We start from the raw sequence: 21,358 nt of genomic DNA, 5'->3' as shown, positions 1-21,358 counted from the left end.
ACGGGGTGAAATCATAAAAAGAGAGGAAATAAAATATGATCATTTAATTTTTTAATTAGAATGTAAAAAGTCAGGAATTGCATGCTAGGAAAACTTAAAATTAAGTTAAATAATTACAGAAGCTATCCACAGCCAAATGAAGAACCTTTGGAGTCTGATTCAAAGTTCAAAGCATGCCATCTTTCACTTTATTTCTTTCATGAATTTTTTTATTGTGTGTGTGATGTATCTTCCATCATGGTATGAGGAATATGGAAATAAGCATCGCATGAAAGCACTGTTTTAGCCTTTAACAGATTATTTACCATTTTGGGGAAGGGGGAGCAGAGTGAGGAAGGGAAAGAGTCCAAATCTCGGAATGGCAAAACAATTGTCAAAAAATACTTTCTACATTAATTGAAAAAATAAAGATTAAATTTTAAAAAGTTTTTAAAAATTGCAGTCATTCTGGCATGGAAAAAAATTATTCAAGAAATACCTAATGCAAAAATAGGGTAATAGGAGTGTTTTTATTTGCTGTTTATGATGTCTTCTTTTCTCAAATAAAGTAAGCATTATGGATATGTTTCTGTGTAGTCTTTGTGTCTTTGGCCTCTTCCTTTTACCTGATCAAGAATTTCAACATTTTTCATCATTCTCACTTTTTCTTAGCTTTGCATTGAAGTTACTGAATATCACAAGAGTATAGTGACAATTTCTGAGCCTAGCTGCAATAATTATCATATTGTTATATACTCTTGAAGTGGATATAAGGAGCATTGCAATATGAAATAACTAACCCTTCAGATGATGATTCTTGTTTTCTTTTGGATACATGATAACCTCATAACTATGAATTCTTTTATTTGCCTTGCCAAGGAGAACTTTAATATATTTGTTAAGCTACACTTTGTATAATTAGAATCTGTTACCCTAAAAACTAAAATTCCCAGAACCCCATTCTTCTCACATTACCTGCTAATGTAGGAAAAATATAAATTTGGTGTAGTTCTGCCTTTTGCTCTCTGCTGTTCCTGTCTCAGTTTTGGCTTAGCAGGTGTTTTAAACAGACATGGAGAACTTAGTCATGTGGTCTTAATTTTGTTAAATAATTAAGTTGTTTTTTACTTCTATTTCCTTTTCATTCCTTTACTTCTAGTGATTATTAATAAATTTTATGAAATATAATAGTTGGAGCATTGGACATTAATTTAAATCATACAACTTGTTGCTACAAAGTGATTATGTATTTGTATTTGCTTATCCATATAATTTTTGAGTATGCTTTTAAAATTTTATTATTTTTATTTTAATAACACATTTCCACATATGTTTTCCAAAGTTATATGATCTAAATTATCTCCCTCCCTTCTTCCCACCCCCCTCCTGGAACTGGCAAGCAATTCTATCTGGGTTATACATGTATTATCACATAAAACAGTTTCATATTATTCATTTTTCGTAAGTTAAGAATCTCATAATACCAAAAAATAGGCCCAAATAAACAAGTGATAAATTCATCTGTTTTCATCTGCATTTCTGACACCAACAGTTCTTTCTGGGCAGATGGATAGCATTTTTGTCATTAGTCTTTCAAAATTGTTCTGGATCATTGTGTTGCTGATAGTGGAAAAACCTATCACATTTGATTGGTCCATAATATTGCTGTTACTGTGTACAATGTTCTCCTGATTCTACTCATTTTATTCTGCATCAATTCATGTAGGTCTTTCCAGCTCTTTCTGAAATCATCCTCATCATTCCATATAGTACAATTGTTTTCCATCACCATCATGTACCACATTTTGTTCGGCCATTCCCCAATTGAAGGACATCCCTTTAGTTTCCAATTCTTTGTCACCACAAAAAGAGCTGCTATAAATACTTTTGTACAAACAGCTGCTTTCCTCTGGCATGCTTTTTAGTAGTGGACAATTTTTGCAGCTATTTTAAATCATTTTTATCAGATATATTTTCCTGAGGGAACATAGTTGACTTTAACAGGGTATAAAAAAATTTGAAGACTCATTACCACTTTTGCTATTCGTTCAGGACATTTACCCTCAGCTCACTTACTGGGTGCTGGTTGGGTATCTTGAGAACTTTAGAGTCAGTAGAATAGGTCTGAGTTGTGCATTCTGTCAACTACTACAAAGAGTTTCCACTTCAAAGAGAACTTTTAAAGGATCTCTTAGAATGAAAGTGGATAACAAATCTAGCCTGATAGTTTTCATCAAAATTGCCCCTTGTTGAGATGTTTCTAGTCTTCATTATTTTTAATTTTATCTGATTTGATGGTGAATATTTTTGATTCAACCTCAGTTAGGATATGAGTAGGTTAATAGCTATCCCATCAGTAATGGTATATTTTAAACTGGAGAATTGATCGAAGTTATACAAACTGTAAGACACTATTCTCCTTTCAAAAGAGCATATTTTTTCATTGTCCCAAATTTTTATGAATATTTTTGACATAATTGGATCAAAGGCAGCACCTTCTCTTTACTTTCATGTTTTCTCATTTATTTTAATGTACATCATGCCCTTTTCACTTTTAGAACTAAAATTTTTTTTTCATTATATTTATTCTTTGCATAAAATTTTGTCTGTGCATTTGCTTGTTTTTATTGTTATATCTAGATAATTTGAGAGACAGATTCTTTGTTTAATTTTCTTTGCCCAAGGAATAGCAATGCATAATACTTTCTATGTCATTGACATTTAGTAAGTAGTTTTTCATTAGTATAATCTATCCCTTTTTTATTGTTGTCCAGAGAGCTAAATTAATCTCCATAAGGTTACATGGGGCTATTTGTTAGCAGAAGTTTATAAGGGAAGTTTTTTCCTCCTTCTTTCAGGCCTCAAGAGTGTGAGAGCCCTATTTACATAGCCTTTGTGATCTCCATTTTGTGATAAGGCAGGCACTGGAGAAAGATTTAAATAGAAGAGTTGCTGAATCATTGTCTATATATTGGAACACAATTCAATAGCTTTTAAAATATAATTCTTCAAGCCATTTAGCCCCATGTCCAAATCCTGAAATTTTAACCTGTATTCTTATATACTTATGTGAAGTTTAATGACCTAATCTTTGTGCAATCTGTTGTAATAAGTTGAATTCAGGTTTTGTTATATAAAGAAAATAACCATGTTTCAGTTATTGGGACTACTATAATTTATTGATTATTTTTATTTTAATGTATTAAATTAATATATTTTAATGGATTATAATAACTGTGGAGTTTCCAGTGAAAGAAAAGAGATACTTGTGATTTTCATCAAGGCATTTCTCACTACCTTGCCAAAACAATCCCAACTCATGCTCTATCTGATTATGTTTAAAATATATTTTAGACCTTGAAGTGAATATTATAGATGTTTTCATTTGCCCTTACTCAATTCTTGTGAGTTAGAAAGGAATAAATGACATTTAACTTATTTTTAAAAGTAGCTAAACTGAAGGGTGGGAAGTTGTTATATTTCTTTAAGGCTATATAATGAATCATTGCTAAAGCCATAACTAAATCTAAATTCACTTGTGTCTTAACATAGATTTACTTTATCCTCTATCATGATAATTTTTAGACTTTTTTTTAGTTTTTTATAAATACTCTCTTGGCTTCTAATTCCCAACATTATGCTTTTGAGATTTTTGAACACCGTAGTGTAGTTACAAACATAGCCTCTTCTCATGACCACACATTATTTCAAGGAACCTTTTCAGGTGCCCTGTGGCATCCCACACTACTGTGGCACATCATTTGAAAACCACTGCACTTGATTAGCTCGCAACTGAATGTGGAGCCAGAAGAAATCAAAAGTGTTGTGGGCTATTGAACACTGTGAATTTTCACAGTGGCTCAACACAATGTTACTTAGCACAGGTGTTTCTATAATTGTGATGTATTGGGGGAGATTCGGTGTTCAATGGGCCTCAAATCCACACTTCCACCTGTATGGTGTAGTGGTTACTGGGCTGTGGTATAAAACATGGAGAATGTTAGGAATGCTGGGTGCTTTACAAATGGAGAAAAATCTTAAAACATCTAAATTGCATGATGCTTCATCTAGATTTGTTTTATTTTGAGCAAGAGTTTATTATATTTGACAACATACTTAGCTAAAAAATTCACAACATTTTCCATGTGTAGAGAGAGCATTACATGCATGGAGGACAACCAATTAAAATGCCCAGAGTCCAGAGATAGAGTGTCTTGTTTGGACCACATCAAGGAAACTCATGTTATTCAGTAGTGTCTGGGGAGAGGGAAATTATAGGAATACTAGCCATGTAAAGGGCAGTTTATAATGTGCTTACAGTATCAGAGGATTTTATATTTGATCTGTAAGGTCATAGCGAATCACTGAAGTTTGTTGAATGGGGAGATGGGGGATGATGTGGTCCAACCTGCTATTTAGGTAAATCACTTTTGACAGCTTAGTAGAAAATGGAATGTAGGAGAGAGAGAGAGACTTTTGGCAGGTAGAACCAAATAGGGAAGCTATTTGAGTAGACCAGGCATGAGGTGATACACAGGTCTGCACTAAAGAGGTGACTGTGTCAGGCCAGAGTGGGGTTTATTTGAGAGATGTTATAAAAGTAAAATTGACATGCCTTGGTGTTATGGAGGTCAGTTATGGAGGAGGTGAGACATAGTGAAGAATTCAGAATGGCACCAAAGTTGTAAGGCTAGGGAACTGGGAAGATGGTGATGTCCTTGCCATTAATAGGGAAGTTTGGAAGGGAGGGAGGGGAAATTTTTGAAGAAAGATGAATTTAGTTTTGGACATTTTTATTTTTAAGATGACATTAGGAAATCCAGTTTTATATGTCTGAAAAGCAGTTGGAGATGTGAGATTGGATGTCAGCAGAGAGATTAGGGCAGGATCCTTGGAAACTGATGAGATCACAAGGTGAAGTAGTACAGAGAAAGAAGAGAAAGAGGTCTCAGGACAGAACTCTGATGGGATATCTGTGATTAGAGGATTTAGAGATCTAGAAGAAGATCCAGCAAAGGATCACATAGATAGGAGGCAAACCATGTGAGAGTGGTATACCCAAAAGTTAGAGAGAGAAGAAAGTATCAAGGAGAGGAGAGTGAGTCAGTAGTGTCAAAGATTGCAGAGAGATTGAGAATGGTGTTTGAAAAAAGACCATGTTGAGTTGACAATTAAGAGATCAACTATTGGGAGAACAATTTTGTTTTAAAAAGCCGTTATTAAGCACCTGCAAATTACTGGTAGTGTGAGGAGCTATGATAAATAGTAGGAGAAAAACATTAGATTCCTAACATTAAATGAATATCCCAGAGGATATTAAATGAATATTGCAAAGGATTATCTGAAGGTCAATCTTCAGTGTTTGGTAAATCATAAAAGATAGTTTCTTTTGTATACGTTGTCAATTTAATTTTCTTCTAATTTTATTGACTTAATTACAAGCTGGTCAGTTGTAATGGTTCATAATTTCTATATTGATTACTATGTAATCAATTAGTATGATTACTCTTTATTACTATGCTTTATGTTTATAATTCAATATGTTCCTTATGTCATTCAAATTTAAAATGATTTTGCTTATCACATTTTTAGGTTAATGATGATGATATTAAGTACAAAATATGAGAGTTTTTGCTCATTTTAAATGTCATCATATCAAATTTAGTGGAAAAAGTTTTTCCCAATTATACTTTTCAAAGGTTCAATTAATAGCTAGCATAATTCTTTATGTCTTCACCCTAGAACAAGTTTTTAGGCAAATACTATTTTTATCCTTATTTATCCTCAGAAGCAGCTGGATTGCTCTATGGCTAGAGTGCCAGACTTAGAGTCAGGATGACCTAAATTTAAATCCAGCCTTGGTCACTCAGCTGTGTGACTGTGTGGGCAATTCACTTAATTTCTGGTTGCCTCATTTTCTTCATCTGTGAATACGGGAATAATAATGGTTTCTGCTTTGCATGGTTGTTGATATGTTCAGATGATGTAATAATTGTAAAGCTCATAGAACAGTGCCTAGCACATAGTAGGTGTAAATGCTAGCAGCTATTATTGCTTTACTGATGAATAAACTGAGTCTGAGAAAGATTAAGTAATTCCTTAAATGATAAAAAGTATCTGTTTTTATACTGCTTAGAAAAGTTATTACCTGTTTCTCTGTAAGCCAAATAACAAAAATTATAATGTCCTTCATTAGAATAATGAATCCAAATAGTAAAGAAGTATGTTAATTGATACTGAGGGAAAAATGTGAAAGAAGAATAAAGGCTCATTAAAAAGTGGCATTTTACATCTATTTTAGAGCTTTAATTGCTAGCTAGTTACTATGCAGAGTGGGTTAATACAGTAGGTTTGTCATGTAGCAGTTTGATGGGAGCTGAGACATATTTGTTTGATTATATTAAACTATAGATTGTTCCTGGGTGCTTAAGCTTTTAGAGCTTTTGATTGTTTAGCTGTCATTTATTTGTTTACTAATGCACTAATCAGTTACTTTGGCCTAGAGTTATTTAATAGAGGAGTCACTTGGAACTGGTTTTGACACAGAGGTGTAATTCAATTGCAGTCTTTTTTTGAGTACTCCTAAGAGATAAGTAATTTCCTTATTATAAATTTTGTATTCCAAGATAGGTGAACGTATTATACTTTGAATTTATTACTGAAGTTAATTAGTGTACAATTAAAATGAAAAAAATTAGATTTAAGAGCAATCTGCTTTTTAGGATTTCTCATTTCATGTCTTTTTTTTTTTTGGTTATTGTTAGGGTTCTATTTTCTCTTCCTCAACCAATATCGGAGAATATTTATTCATATTTACCAAGAAATTTGACCATTTTAGCAGTTTTGAAGGAGAAAAATAAGTAATTACATAATCTAAGAACTAAGCAGGAGGAAAAGACTGATTTCATGCTCTAATTTATTTTTGTATTCTCTTACTAAAATAGGGAAATTATAATTATAATTTTTCTCTTTAAGCTGTTCAATTAAAATGGATTCTGTTTTTGGCACTTCTTTGCAGACAGAAAATAGTATCACTTTTCAGGGCATATTATCTTGGTTTGCATCTTGACCCCCTTTCTGTGGAACACATTATTTTCTTCCTTTCTTTTGTTTCTTTTTTGGGGTCTTGGTGTTTTAGCCTTTGGAAATACAATTGCTTTATCTCTTGTGTATAATTTTTGTTTTGGAAAGATTTGAGAAGTTCTGAATATCTGAGAAAACAGTCCTTTACTTTGTTGATCATGGGACTCAAAAGTTTCTCCTTGCCTTTGTTTATCGATTTTTCCCTTTTGTGGAATGGATTCTTGTCTTCACATTACCTCTTGTGATCCCTGAAGTCCTTCAAGATTCAGCATTACTCTCACTTTCTATAGGAAGCATTTTCATGTCCTCAAAATGCTAGTGATTCTCTCCTAAAAAAAAAAATTATGTCTAGTGAATATTTCAAATGGCTAGTTTTCTCTATTCTTAAAATGCCATATATTTATTTCATATTTCTGTTATGTACATGTTGGCTGTCTTGATGGAACAAGATTCTGAAAGCAGAGGCTTTGATTTTTGCCTTTGTATCCTATCCCAGGACCTAGCACAGTGTCAGACACATATATAGCAACACTTGATAGCTATTTGTACTACTTACTTTGTTACAACTTACTTCAGTTACTCAGTGCTAGGCACTGTGATAAGTACTGGAATACAAATACTAGCCATAAGACTTTGCCTGCACTCTAGGGGTTTACATTCTAAAGGGAGAGGACAACACAAGGACTTTGATATAGAGAACTTTGTTTTCTAGGTCTTCAGTAGCTTGGAGGAAGCGAGGGGCTGCAGCCCCCAAACAATCAATTCCCAGGTTGCACCTCCCTAAGGCTACTGTCCTTGGTGATTTTATCAAGAGCTTCATAAGAATCGGGGCTTGTGGTCTGCTATTACTAGAGAACAGTTTCCTCAACTATTTCCATTAAAGTCTGAGCAGAGTAAAAACCTGAATCAGCTATTGAAATTATTGAGAAAGTGGGTAAAATTACTAAGATTTTGGTAGATTACAACAAGGATTGGGAGAGGATGATTAGAATAAATGTCATTGACCTCGAAAAAGGAACGGTTATTGAAAGACTGTGGTCAAGAAATTTTCTGAAAGTAACCGTGGGGACCAGAGAGTTTGGTTACTACTTTTTTTTTCTTCTCCCTTAATTGAACAGTAGTTTTTATGCTTAAGTTAGATCTTTAGGGTCTGAACTTATTCATGGAACTGAGTTTCATTGCCTTTCAGGATGACAACCTAGAAGAGAACAGTGAAAAGAATTTCTATGAATCAGATGATGAACAAAAAGAAAAGATTGACAAAATTAAGAAATCATATGCTATGGATCCAGACCATCGACTTCTTATTAGAAATACAAAACCTTTGCTACAAAGTAGGAATGGTGCGGTATGTTAAATGTTTTATTCTTTTTATATGGTTAAAAAACTCAAAGCATCCTTTTTAAAACATGCAAAATGGGGGAGGGGGGGCGCAGCTGGGTAGCTCAGTGGATTGAGACCAGGCCTAGAGACGGGAGGTCTGGCCTCAGCCACTTCTAGCTGTGTGACCCTGGGCAAGTCATTTGACCCACATTGCATAGCCCTTACCACTCTTCTGCCTTGTGTAATAGTTAAAAGAGTGGTTGCCATAAATTGTGACCATGAAAATATGGTTTCAAGACAGTATCGTGAGTTAAATCAAAAAATAAAGTGGTCGCCATAAGAAAATTCCCAAATATTAAATATACCCAAGTCAGCTGGGTTTTTATGGAGATTTTAATTAATATGAATAAAGGAATTAATGAAAGGGAGAGAGTAAGAGGAAATAATGAGAAAAAGGCTAGGCCAGCCTAGGCTTGAGCCTTAAGAAAGAGATCAGTCAGTCTTTAATCCACTCACCACAAGATTTGTCCCAAGAAAGATTCTAGTGTTCAGAGAGACCCACCAGTTCAGCTCCTCAGCTCAACTAAGTTCAGTCACTGAGCCCTTCAATTCAGCTTTGGTAAGCTGAACTTTCAGAGGCCTTTCTGACCTCCTTTTAAAGAGAATTTTCTCCTATGTCACCTCCCCTAAGTTTTCACATCTACCAATCATAGTAGACGTTTTCACAGGACTGACCATTCTTAATTCACACCTGAGTAGACTAAAACTTTTGAGTAATTTACACCTGAGTAGACTAAAACTTCACACCTCTTTTTTTAAGCTTGTCCCTTGCAAGTTTGCAAGTTGCCTGACCTTTTAGTGATTAATTTGACCTTCATAGGTACTTAGCACCTTTTTGTATTAGATCTAAAAATAGACTTAGCTTAAGGGCTTTTTACTTACTATAAGTATGGGTTAAGTACTTTTCATTGTTCAGTAAGGAGTTTTACAACTTTATCTTCCCCTAAAGTATGCTTAAGTATGGGTGGAATAATGTTAGAGTTCTCACATTCCTGATCAAGTACCTTCATTGTTTAAAATTGGTCTTAACCAAGTGTTCTAAGGTAGAGTCTGAGAATTTTTAACATTCACAAGTCTGAGAAATTTTAAGATTCACACTTGGAGTCAATACACAGTATTGACTCCAAGACAGAAGGTAAGGGTTTAAAAAACAAAACCAAAAAAAACCCAAAATACATGCAAAATGCTTTTTGACGTATAAGGTAAATATGCTAATCTTTGACTGCTTTCTTGATTTCTATAGTGGTATATATTTTTGTTGCTACAAATAGAATAAATAAAGGTGGCATATGGAAGTATCTTTCCTTTTTAACAAAAATGTTGATAAATTTTATTTTTTTTATTGTGCTGGGTATTTCTCCACAAACACCTAAATATATTTAGAAAGATATTCCTGGAGATATGATTGGTTAGTTTTTAAGAAAATGGAGATGTGTGTCTAACTTGAATAGTATGGTATTAACACTGGTTCACTGTAGATTCAGGAACCTATTTCTCTAGCTGTTCATTGATTTAACAAGTAGTAGCACTTTTGGTTAAAGGAATTAGTCTGACATGAGTTGTTCATTTGTGCTATGAGATGAGATCTGAACCTATCCAAGAAAATCAGGTTAACTTCTATTGTCTCTCTATTCATTTTGCCACATTATTCCCTGTTAATCATATTTATCCTATCTCATTTGTAGAGAAAATAGTAACAAAATAAAAGTTAAGCAGGTCTATCTTCTCCCTTTTATCAGTTATCATCCCATAAACTGAATCCTTTCAGTATTTTACATGATCTTTTCTTTTGAATAGAGGAAACTACTTATTTTTGATTCCTTGGCATTTTTTAAATTAACCTTTGTTCATGCTGAACTTCATTTTTCCTGACATTATTCTTCACCTTCTGGACATAGCCTTTTAAAAATCTGTAGTAGAACAAGTAGAGAAGCAAAGTCAAGATGGCGGAATAATAGCAATTTTATTTTCGTTACTTCACATTTTCCTCCATAGTGAACTATGATAAGCACAAGACTGAATTCTCATTGAGAACGCCAGAGGAAAATCTATATTGAGTTACTTTTCCAGTCAAGAGTAGATCGATAGAGAGGTCTAAGGACCCTGGGGGTATGAGGGTTGGTCATTTGTATAGTGTAGTAGTAGTAGGCAGAAATAGTAGTGGGATGCAGCAGTGGCAACACTCAGGAATAGTCATGGTAAGAAGACTGAGCACCTGGACAGAAAGAGATCAGAGGGGACTGACTGTATACTGGCACTGAGAGTCGGAACAGATGTTATTTGACAGCTCTGTTATTCATTACCCAGTTTTGAGTCAGTTCCAGGATGAAGAAGAGTGATCACAGTTATAAGGGAAAAGGAATCCTGCATTCGTGAAGAGTAAGGGACAATTAAAAAAAAATAGCAATATGCTACTGAACTCAAGAATACGAGTGGGACTTAGATTAGCCCTACACATAATTTTGCAGTTGAATAAACCATTGAAGGAGGCCCAAATCAAAAGCCTGGAGTGCAGCCTCTCAATCCTGAAGAGCCTTCTAGTGGTCTCTCTCTACCATGACTGAGTCCAGCAGTAGTTTATAAAAGCTGAACCAAGAAAACCAAAGTGGTTTTGTAGAATGTAGACCCAGAAGGTAATGTAACAGACTTCTTCCTGAATCACATCATATTAGAATAACTGAAAACTCAGTGGCTTCTAGTCTGAGATGTGAAAGCAGCAGAAAGACAAATGCTCAGGCCAAATATCCACTCCTTGATCCAATCCTTGAACAGCCTCAACATCAAAATCAACTTGAATTGAAGTAGGCTGAAAAACTGTGTAAACAACAAAAAGAGAGCCTGACTGTAAAAGCCATAATGGTGGCAGAAAGGCAATATACATATGGAGAAAAAAATGATTTGAAAGCATTTACAAGGAAAACCTCAAAGAAAAGTGCAGATTAGACAAAAGCCCAATAAGAATTTTTAGAAGAGTTAAAGAGATTTTTTTTTTAAAAGAGAAAAAAAAATCCCTCAAAAAATCAAAATTGGTTAAATGGTAAAAGAATCACCAAAAATACTGAAGAAAAGAATACCTTGAAGCTTGTCATTCCACATGACATCAAAATACAATAATAAAGGATCAAAAGGCTGAAAAAAGAAGAAAACATGAAATATCTCATAGGAAAAAACTGATTTGGAAAATAGATTGAGGACAGATAATTTAAGAACTATTGGACTGTTTGAGACCTAGGAACAAAAAAAGAGCCTAGACTTATTCATGAAATTATACAAGAAAATTGCCCGGATGTCTTGGAATCAGAAGGCTAAGTAGAAATGGAAAGAATTTACCAGATAAGACAATCAAGCCAATGCACAGGAAACTGCCCAAGAGGGCCAGGAAGCAGAAAAGGGAAAGGGCAAAACACAGAAGGGGCTGAGGGTGCAATAAAAATTTTACAGATTGAAGACCACACCATTTTAAGGGAAGATTCTGGCATAGTGCACTTAAAAATCCACAAGCCATTCACAGCTACCGATTTGGAGGGCCCTGAAACATTGTATGCCCAAATTCTTCCTTGATCCTTTCAAATGCATTAAAGATTTCAAACAGGCACTAAGACTTTATGACCCAACTTTTGCAGACATTGAGCTTCTTCTGGGGGATCTTTTTACTCCAGCTGAGAAGCAACAATTCATCCAATGTACTTGGGAGGATCCAATTCTTTGTTTGGCCCCAGGAATATAGTGACCTAGATCTCTCACACAAACAGAACCTGATTTATCTACATAAGGCCTGCGAAGATCTCCTTGAAAGCTTGAGGTCATTTGCAAAAAGGCCAGATTCATGGGGAAAAAAATTGAGCGAATGAGGCAGGAATTCACAAATCATCCATCTATTTTGACCACCTAGTTGAGGCAGCAGAGACAATCTTGGGGTTCACAGAGCAAAGTGACCAAGCCCTACAACATGTCCATAGACAATTCATAAAGAGATACACTCCAGCAATAAAGAACTACTTTAAGCAGTTCTGTCCCAAATTTGAAATATGAAATCTAGAAGACCTTAGGGAATCTGTCACATATCTTTTTAATGTGAGCAAGGAACAGAGCTGGGAAAAAGATGAACAGATTAAAGATTTAAAGCAACAATTAAAAGAGGCCAATGCAATGATTGAGCAAAAAAGAGATTGAGGAAGTAAAAAACTTAGCAACTCTATAAAGACATATAAACCAAGAGTGCAATATCAGCAAACCAGGCAAAAACTATGCAAAAAGGTGCTTTTTATGCAGTAAAATTCACCACATAATCCAGTTCTGCCATCTGAAAGCTCAGATTCACCAAAAAAATAATAGAAGGTCTTGCAGCAACAACAACTAAAAAAATGAGAGACTACACAACAAATAATAACCAATCCCAGTGTTGTAATCATAACGGCAAATCCCATAGTCAAGTTCCTGACTTGAGTACAATGCAGTCTCTGATTTCCCAGGAAAGACCAAAATATGCCCATGTGGTTTCAAATTCCAACAAGAATGCCAGTTTATGAAGCCAGGAAACCTCATCAACATTAAAGGGTATGGGCAAAAGGTACAAAAATAGTTGAAGGAAAGAGAAACTAGATGGAGAGTACTTAGTCACTGAAATAAACTTTGGAGATGGTAAAACAAAGGGCAAAGCCATAGAACAACTAGAAAAGGAAGAACAGCTGCAAAGAGATGTAATAGAAATCAAGAATAGGATCTATAAAATAAAGGAGAAAGAGACTGGGGTACAAGAAAGTGATAAAGATATGGAGAATGCAATACCTTGCAATGACTTAGGAACCAAAGAATACAAAAGTGTAGCAGTTACAGAAACAAACTTGCAAAGGTCCTTAGCACAAAGTCAAAATATTCTTAAACATGAGTAAAACCATGGCACAGTAGAAGAAATACAATTACTAGGGTGTTCTACAGACTTTTAAAAGTACATACCACAAAGGAAAACCATTAAAGCACAGAGAACTTAGCAAAATTGGAGAAATGATCACCCCAGCCTGGGAAACAGCTCTTCCATCCTGGATTCATTTTTAGGACAATGATCCCAGTCTTACTAGCTTAGGATAACTCCATGGAGGACTCCATCCCTCCCTTTCCTATCCTACTCATTATCATCTGGGGGTCGTAATATCACTGCTGGGTCTGCTGTTTTTCCTTCCACAGTGAGGGGATTCTTGGGGGTGGTAGCCAATATCACCGGTTAAAGAAAAGTTAACATCTACTGTTACCCTCCAATCCTTGCTGCCCCCCAAATACAATCTTTATGCTATTGCCTTAAAAAAAAAAAACCTCAATGGTTTAAGAGTCAGGCCCAGAGATGGGATGTCCTGGGTTCAAATTTGGCCTTAGACAATTCCTAGCTGTGTGACCCTGGGTGAGTCGCTTAACTCCCATTGCCTATCCCTTACCACTTTTCTGCTGAGTCTAAGACAGAAGGTAAGGGTTTAAACAAACACACCATTATAAAGGGGTGGAGGATTTGGAATATATTCCAGAAGATAAGAATGTTAGAATTAAAACAGAGAGTAACCATCCAGCAAAAATGAGTATACTCTATATTGTTCATTTTGTAAGAGAATAATCATGTAAAACCAAAAACCTAAATAAATAAAGTGAAAAATCAAATACTTTCACCTGCATTCTGACTCCAACAATTTTTTTTTGGAGGGGGATCACATTCTTTGTTATTTGTCCTTCAGAATTGTCCTGGAACATTGTATTGTGGATAATAACTAAATATCACAGTTGATCATTCCACAGTATTACTGTTACTGTGTATAATGTTCTACTGGTTCTGCTTATTTCACTCTGCATCAGTTCATGTAGATCTTTCCAGCTCTTTCATAAATCATCTTGTTCATCATTTTTATAGCACGATAGTATTCCATCTCCAACATATGCCATAATTTGTTCAGCCATTCCCCATTTGATTCATATCCCTTCAGTTTCCAATTCTTTGCCACCACAAAAAGAGCTGCTATAAATAGAAAACAGATATTTGTGCTTGCATAAAATTTAAACGTTTTAAAGAAGAAAAGCAATTGCTTTATCACATGGTTCAATCAGGATATGATTGGGAATGTAGACTCTAAAATAATAATCCTAGTGCAAATAATAATATGGAAATAGGTCTTGATCAATGACACATGTAAAACCAGTTGAATTGTTCATTGACTATAGAAGGGGGTGTCGCAGGAGGGGAGGGAAAGAACTTGAATTGTGTAACCATGGGAAATATTCTTAATTAATTAAATGTTAAAAAAAATAAAAGTTTTTATGCCCTTCTCTTCATGGCCCAATGAATCATACTGTCCATAGAGTTTTCTTGGCAAAGATATTAAAGTAATTTGCCTTTTCCTTCTCCAATGGATTAAGGCAAACAGAGCTTAAATGACTTGCCCAGTATCACCTAGCTAATAAGAGTTAGAATCTGGATTTGAATTCAGGTCTTTCTGAATCCAGGCTTAGTGTTCTATCCCTTGAGCCAATGCTTCCTAGTAATAAGTAAATACCAACCCCCCCCCCCAAATCAAACACCCTTTGGGGTACTACTTTATACCCATCAGTTTGGAGAAGATGACAGAAAAGGAAAATGACAACTAGTGAACAAGTTGTGAGAAAATAGGTAGGAACATTAATGCAATATTGGTAGAGCAATTTGGAACTCTACTCAAAAAGTTATTTTAGGTTTATACTCTTTGATCCAGCAATACTGCTTCTTGGTCTATATTCAAATGAGGTCAAAGACAAAGGAATAGGACCCATAGGTATAAAAATGTTTCTAGCAGCTCTTTTTGTGGTGGCAAAGAATCCCCATAAATTATGGAAGGACTGAACTAATTATGATATACAACTATATGATAGAACACTATTATAATGTTGTAAGAAATGATGAAAGGGATGGTTTTAGAAAAATCTTGGACATACAAACTGATTCAAAGTGAAGTGAGGAGAATCAGGTGAATAATTTACACATTAACAGCAATATTATAATGGTAATCAACAATGAAAAACTTAGTAACTGATCAACACTATGACTTTTCATGTTTCCAAAGCACTCATAATGAAAAATACATACACTTCACTTCATCATGAAGAATTAATTGATTCAACATACAGAGATATATATTTTCAGTTTTTCCCCTAGAAATTTATTTATTTTGAATGACTTCATATTTTAATAGTTTTTTAATTTCTTGATTTCTTAATGTATTTGAGAGAGAGGAAGAGAATCTGGAACTGGAAATAAAATTGAATGAAAAAAAGTGCTATATAAGTGTGCCCATCCCTCTCCCCCTCGCCATTTGCTTTTGGTGATGAATTTTCTATTTATCTTCATTCTTTTCTTAAAACAAGTTCCTTTTTTTCTTCCTTATTATAGTTTTTTGGGAATTTTCAGCAATTCTTCTTGAGTGATTTTCATTCCTTCTGGCATTCCATGAATACTATCTTGTTTATGAACTCTTTGAGAACTTATTACCCCCCAAATTATTACTGCTTCTTTTTCTATTATAAACTCAAAGATGGAGTGGGCATTTCTCTTTAAAGTTCCCATTCCACTCCCTATATGTTTTATATGTTTTTTCTTCCTGTTAAAAAGGATCTGATACACAACAAAATCCTTCCCTCTTGAAATAGATCATCAAGACAATGAAGAAATTATCATTACCTCTTCCTATGTCAGAGAGTGTGAACTCCACCAGATGTCTGTATAATTAAAAGCCCAGTAATTATTATATCATGACTTTCCCCCCATTCCTATAATTAATTAAGCTATTCTGCTTGCTTTTTAAACTGTTCTAGGAAGCTAAATCCTTTTTTTCCTAGTCATGTCCTTGACCACACTGTTTACTTCCCACATCTTGCCTTGAGATACCCTTTCTTCAGATTGGTAGCAATATCACATGCTCCCTTTTTTTCTTCAATTTCTTTTGTTAAAATGCTGTAATTTTCAGTCAGACATTCCAGATTTCTTTTAGCAGATTCGTTATTCCATTGGGTGCCTTTGTGAATCTTTTGAAGTTGTAGTCATCAGATTTGACATGCCTTACGTGTTTTTGTAATGTTCTGCATGTATATGCATGGTAAGAAAGAATTAGAGGTCCGCAAATGGTACAGTGGTTAGAGAGCTAAACCTAGAATCGGGAAGATCTTTATTAAGATCTAGTCTCAGATACTTTCTAACTATATGATCCTAAGCAAGCCATTTAACCTTTATTTGTGTGAAATGGGGATAGTAATAGTGCCAAGGTTGTTTTTAGGTTTAAGAGAAATATTTTCAAAATTCTTCATAAGCTCTAAGGCATCATATGAATGCTCTAATAATAATAATTATTATAAATATGTTGACCCAATAGGTACAAAAAGTTATCATAATTTTTGTAGCTATTGAGCCAATTGTGTTCATTATTGTTCATTTCATCATCGTTATCAAATCAACAATTAGATGTTGCATTATCCCTTGACATTGTCAACCTCCCATCCCCCTCCCGTATCTTTTTCCTCTGACCTATATTGGCTCATCTTAGAAGAAAAGCAGTTATTTCCTTTTTATATGCTTTTATCTTTAGAAAGAGCCTCATCTTTTCCTCATCTCTGAAATATAGTGTCCTTTATTACCTTTCTCCTCTGTGCCACATTCTTCCATCTTACAGCATCTTGACATAGGTTTGTTTCCCTTCTCCTTTGATCCTTTTTTCCCTTTTTCTTTTTCCCATTGATGCCCTCCCCCCTTTTATTACCCCAACACAACATAGCTCTCCACATTCCAGTTTGTAGCTAGAAGGCTTAGCAGGAACAATATCTGAAGACCCCTCTTTTTTCCTTGTCCAGTTTCCATTGTCCATTTCCTATCAGGTAATGTTATGTCCCCCTCCTGGCTGAATGTTAATTCTTTCTAGCCTACCCTCATCCTTTCCTTAAGCAAAGGTAATTCAAACCTGTCCTTTTCTCTTGACCCTTGGGCCCACTGTCCACTTTTCAATAGTTGTTGCTACAGGACATGGATGCTAATCATGCTTAAATTAAATTGGGATTCCTGAATTACAATTCTTTGTGGGATGATAGTAAACTGCTAGATTTTTGCCATATGATCTTATATTGCTTTATTGTTAGTTTTCCTCCTTACTGCAATCAATCAATCAATAGGTCCTTATTATTATGTACTGTATCCTTAATGGGGATTCAAGTACAAATAAAAGAACAATCCTCTCAATGAACATAAGTTCTAATTGCAGAGACAATGAGGATATATAAAATACTTATGCCATGTTAATAGAAAGTTCACATAAATACATTCAAAATAATTTGGGAGGGATTGTACTAGTAGTTGAAAAAGTGAGGAAAATAAGGGATTGTGTGGTAGAGGTAAGCTTAGAGTGAGGGCATCTCAGGCATTTGGTATGGCCAGTACAAAAATGTGGACTTGGAAGGGAGAGGGCTCTGAGTGATGAACAGTTCCTCATCTGTAAAATCAGGACATTGGATTCTTTGGTCTCTGAGTCCTCATTGAGGTCTGTGTACATCTATGTTCCTATGGCTTTGGTTTGGATTAGTAATTTTTGTCTTGTAGATTTGCCCTTGCAGATTTACATGAGTATATGGACTTCATTTCAACTTGAAACAGATTTTTTTTAAGTTACTAATGATATTTAACACCTTATTTTTTCAGGTGGTGATGGCAGTTGCTCAACTTTATTGGCACTTATCACCGAAATCTGAAGCTGGTATTATTTCAAAATCTTTAGTACGTTTACTTCGTAGTAACAGGTGGGTAATTTTTTCCTATTTCTTTAATATTCATGTTCAATAAACTATCATTTGCCTTTCATAATGTGAATTTGGAACTGGTTATTACCAAGAAAACTTTAGATACTGTGAGAATTAACTATTGATATTTTATTTCATATTTGATTTTACTCTGTAAATTATATTATTCTGTAGCCATACATAAACTGTAGTATCTTTTTTCTTTGGGTGAAGAATTCATAATTCAAAAGTTCAGTCTCCTGTCAGATTTTGATGCCAAAGGTTTAGGCTTTCCCATAATCATTGTTAAAGAGAAACTCTGAACTAGATTTTAGAAGTATAATTCTCTCATAAAACATATTAATTTTGTGGAAATTGTTATCTCGGCATCACCCACGAAGTTTCTTTTATCCCCTATAATTTCAGCTTCTGAGAAACTTCAAGGGTTTCTGAAAAATTTCATCCTTGGCCATTAAAAAGATAGTCTTATCTAATTCCCAGGTACCAATAAGTCTACATCTTTGGACTCCTCTAAATGACCTCAAGATGCAGTTAGGTCCTAGAAATTCACAAAGTATTCCTTTTACATAAAGAAGGACAGTCTGCAATTCCACATGTGTGTAAACCAGTTTCATTAATGTAACGAATCTTAATCTCTAATTCCTGTGATGCCAGCCAAATGTGTTTCTATTCTATTCTTTGTACTATGCTTATAAAAATGATTTGTCTGGGGCTTTGGAATAAACCAATGCAAGCCATTGACTCGTCTGCTGAGAGCTCCTGAATGCATCATTTTTAAGAACATACCTCAATCTACCTTTTTGTAGAATTTTACCTGTTACAATACCAAATGATAATCACTAAAGCTTGTCAGAAATGATGTCATGCTAAATAATGATTTGTGTCTGTCTCTGTGCCCTTCTTCCCCCCCCCACCCCCCCTCTCTCTCTCACACACACACACACAGGCTTAAAAAAGCACAGTCTTATTTTAAACAGAAGGAAAGGAAATTAATTAGAGGTGCATAATTCTGGAAATTATTTTATTTCCCTTATTACATTTAAAAAGTTTTGTTGGATGACCTTTGTTTCTATATTACATTCATTTCTAAATATAGTCCTTCTGTCAATTACCTATCATCCCTCCTTCGTAACAAATATATTTAAATGTTCAGTAAAAAAAAAAATCTGTCACATCTCATACATACATACATACTTGTATACCCACAAGCCCTATACATTTTTTCAGTGAAAGAAGGGAAAAAGTACATTTTCTTTTCTCTAGGGATCAAACTTGGCTTTACTTACACAATATCCAGTTTTATTCTATTCTTCCCATTTATGTTCCTCTGGCCATTGTGTTTATTGTTTCCTGGTTCTGCTATACTTATTCCTTATTTCTTCAAGTGCTTCCATATTTCTCAGAATTCTTCAATACTTATTTCTTAATTGTACAATAATATTTTATCACATTGATAGACCACCATTTGTTTTTATCTGTTCACCGATCTTTAGGAATCTCGTTTGTTTGGAAATTTTTGGCTTTTTTCAAATGTCATATTGGCTTATTTAAAATTTTAATTTGATCTTTTATTTGAGAAATCTCAAAAAAAGTTTCACAAGAATTCAAGATTGCTAAAAAGCTTTTTATGGGGATATGCAAGAACATCTCTTTAAAACTTAAATATATTATTGATTTCCCTTATTTATCCTTCACTTAATGTCTTTTTGAAAAATATTTCCAATGAAAACTCTTCCTTTTATTTCTAGGGAGGTGCAGTACATTGTTCTACAAAATATAGCAACAATGTCAATTCAGAGAAAGGTATGTGTGTCACATATAATTTAGGGAAATGCCAAATGAATATGTCATTAATCTTCTTTTTTCTTTTTTCCTCTAAAAATTTAGGGCATGTTTGAACCTTATCTGAAGAGTTTTTATGTTAGGTCAACTGATCCAACAATGATCAAGACACTAAAGGTATGTATTCTTAAATTTTCTGGATATTCTCCTAATGTTTGATGTACCAAGGAAGAAATGGATCAAACAAGGAAACAAATTAAGACATAAGAGTAGAGTCTAATTTCTGACACTTGAAGATTAGAATCTTACTGCAAGAGAGTTAACTGTATTTTAAAAGCGTCTGTGCTTGTGCATGCACGCACGCACACACACACACACACACACACACACACAGAGTATATTCTAATTAATTTTTTTTCTTTAACTTATACTTGTGTCCTTTCTACCTATATCTGGAAAGTAAAAGGATACAAGGAAAATGGGATAGGAGAAACCATACTTTTCATTGATCACACTATTATTTAAATTCTTTAGCTCCCTCTTTCTTCCCCCCAATGGTCATTACCTCCTGGGAACTTGCCATACTTGTTGCCAGATATAATTCTTAGAAACAATATCATTGTCCCAATTTCATATTTGATGAAACTGATACTACCAATGGATTTGTATAGATAGTAGCATTTAAACCATAATTCTTAGAGTCCAAATCTGTCTTCTCCATGTCCAGCATTCTTTCCACTATACTTTATTGTGTCTTCTAATAAAGGGAGATATAAGAGAATGTCCAGCATTCTTTCTGCTATGCTGTCATTTTTTCTACTATACTGTTTCATATTTCTTAATGATCAGAGATATAGGTGAAATGAGATCAAGCTAATATCTCATTCCTGAAACATTTAAGTATGAAAATCCAGTGTGATTTATACATTTCTTCTATAATAAAATGTGTATTACCTTAAATATTCCATATAAAGTAAAATATGAAAGAAATATTTAGATGTGTATATGTATATAAGTGTAAGACCCATGGCATTTAATACTTATTCTTTACTATGTAAGACCTTTTAAGTTATGGCTTAGTTTATTCTATATTTCCCTACAAAGCTAAATACTAATTTTCTAATTTACCCATAATTTCTATTCATGTTAAAGGTTCATATCCTGCTCCCAGAAGGGTAATGCCTAGTACACAGTTATTTAGTTTTAAACAATGCCTAGCCCATCTTTGCTTTAGAGAATCACAGAATATCAAGTTGGAAGGAACTTACACATTATCCAAACTAAGAGTTCCAAACTTTTTTGTGTGTTTTGGATATATTTGTCAAAGTGGTGAAAGTCAGTG

General features: G+C 34.2%; 1 protein-coding gene across 9 annotated transcripts in view; it reads left to right on the top strand.

Annotated features, from left to right (window-relative positions):
- The window catches only part of AP3B1 (adaptor related protein complex 3 subunit beta 1), a 359,745-nt gene that overhangs the window by 179,697 nt on the left and 158,690 nt on the right, over positions 1–21,358 (top strand). For all 9 annotated transcript variants that reach the window (XM_001367618.4, XM_007486440.3, XM_056824793.1 and 6 more), the window contains 4 exons: positions 8,252–8,410; positions 18,137–18,234; positions 19,983–20,037; positions 20,122–20,193. In XM_001367618.4, coding sequence (XP_001367655.1) covers positions 8,252–8,410; positions 18,137–18,234; positions 19,983–20,037; positions 20,122–20,193 — 384 coding nt within the window. The remainder of the gene's footprint in view (positions 1–8,251; positions 8,411–18,136; positions 18,235–19,982; positions 20,038–20,121; positions 20,194–21,358) is intronic.

Source organism: Monodelphis domestica, chromosome 3, assembly GCF_027887165.1.
Source record: "Monodelphis domestica isolate mMonDom1 chromosome 3, mMonDom1.pri, whole genome shotgun sequence".
NCBI classification, from domain to species: Eukaryota; Metazoa; Chordata; class Mammalia; order Didelphimorphia; family Didelphidae; genus Monodelphis; species Monodelphis domestica.
This window is presented reverse-complemented; position numbering and strand designations above follow the sequence as displayed.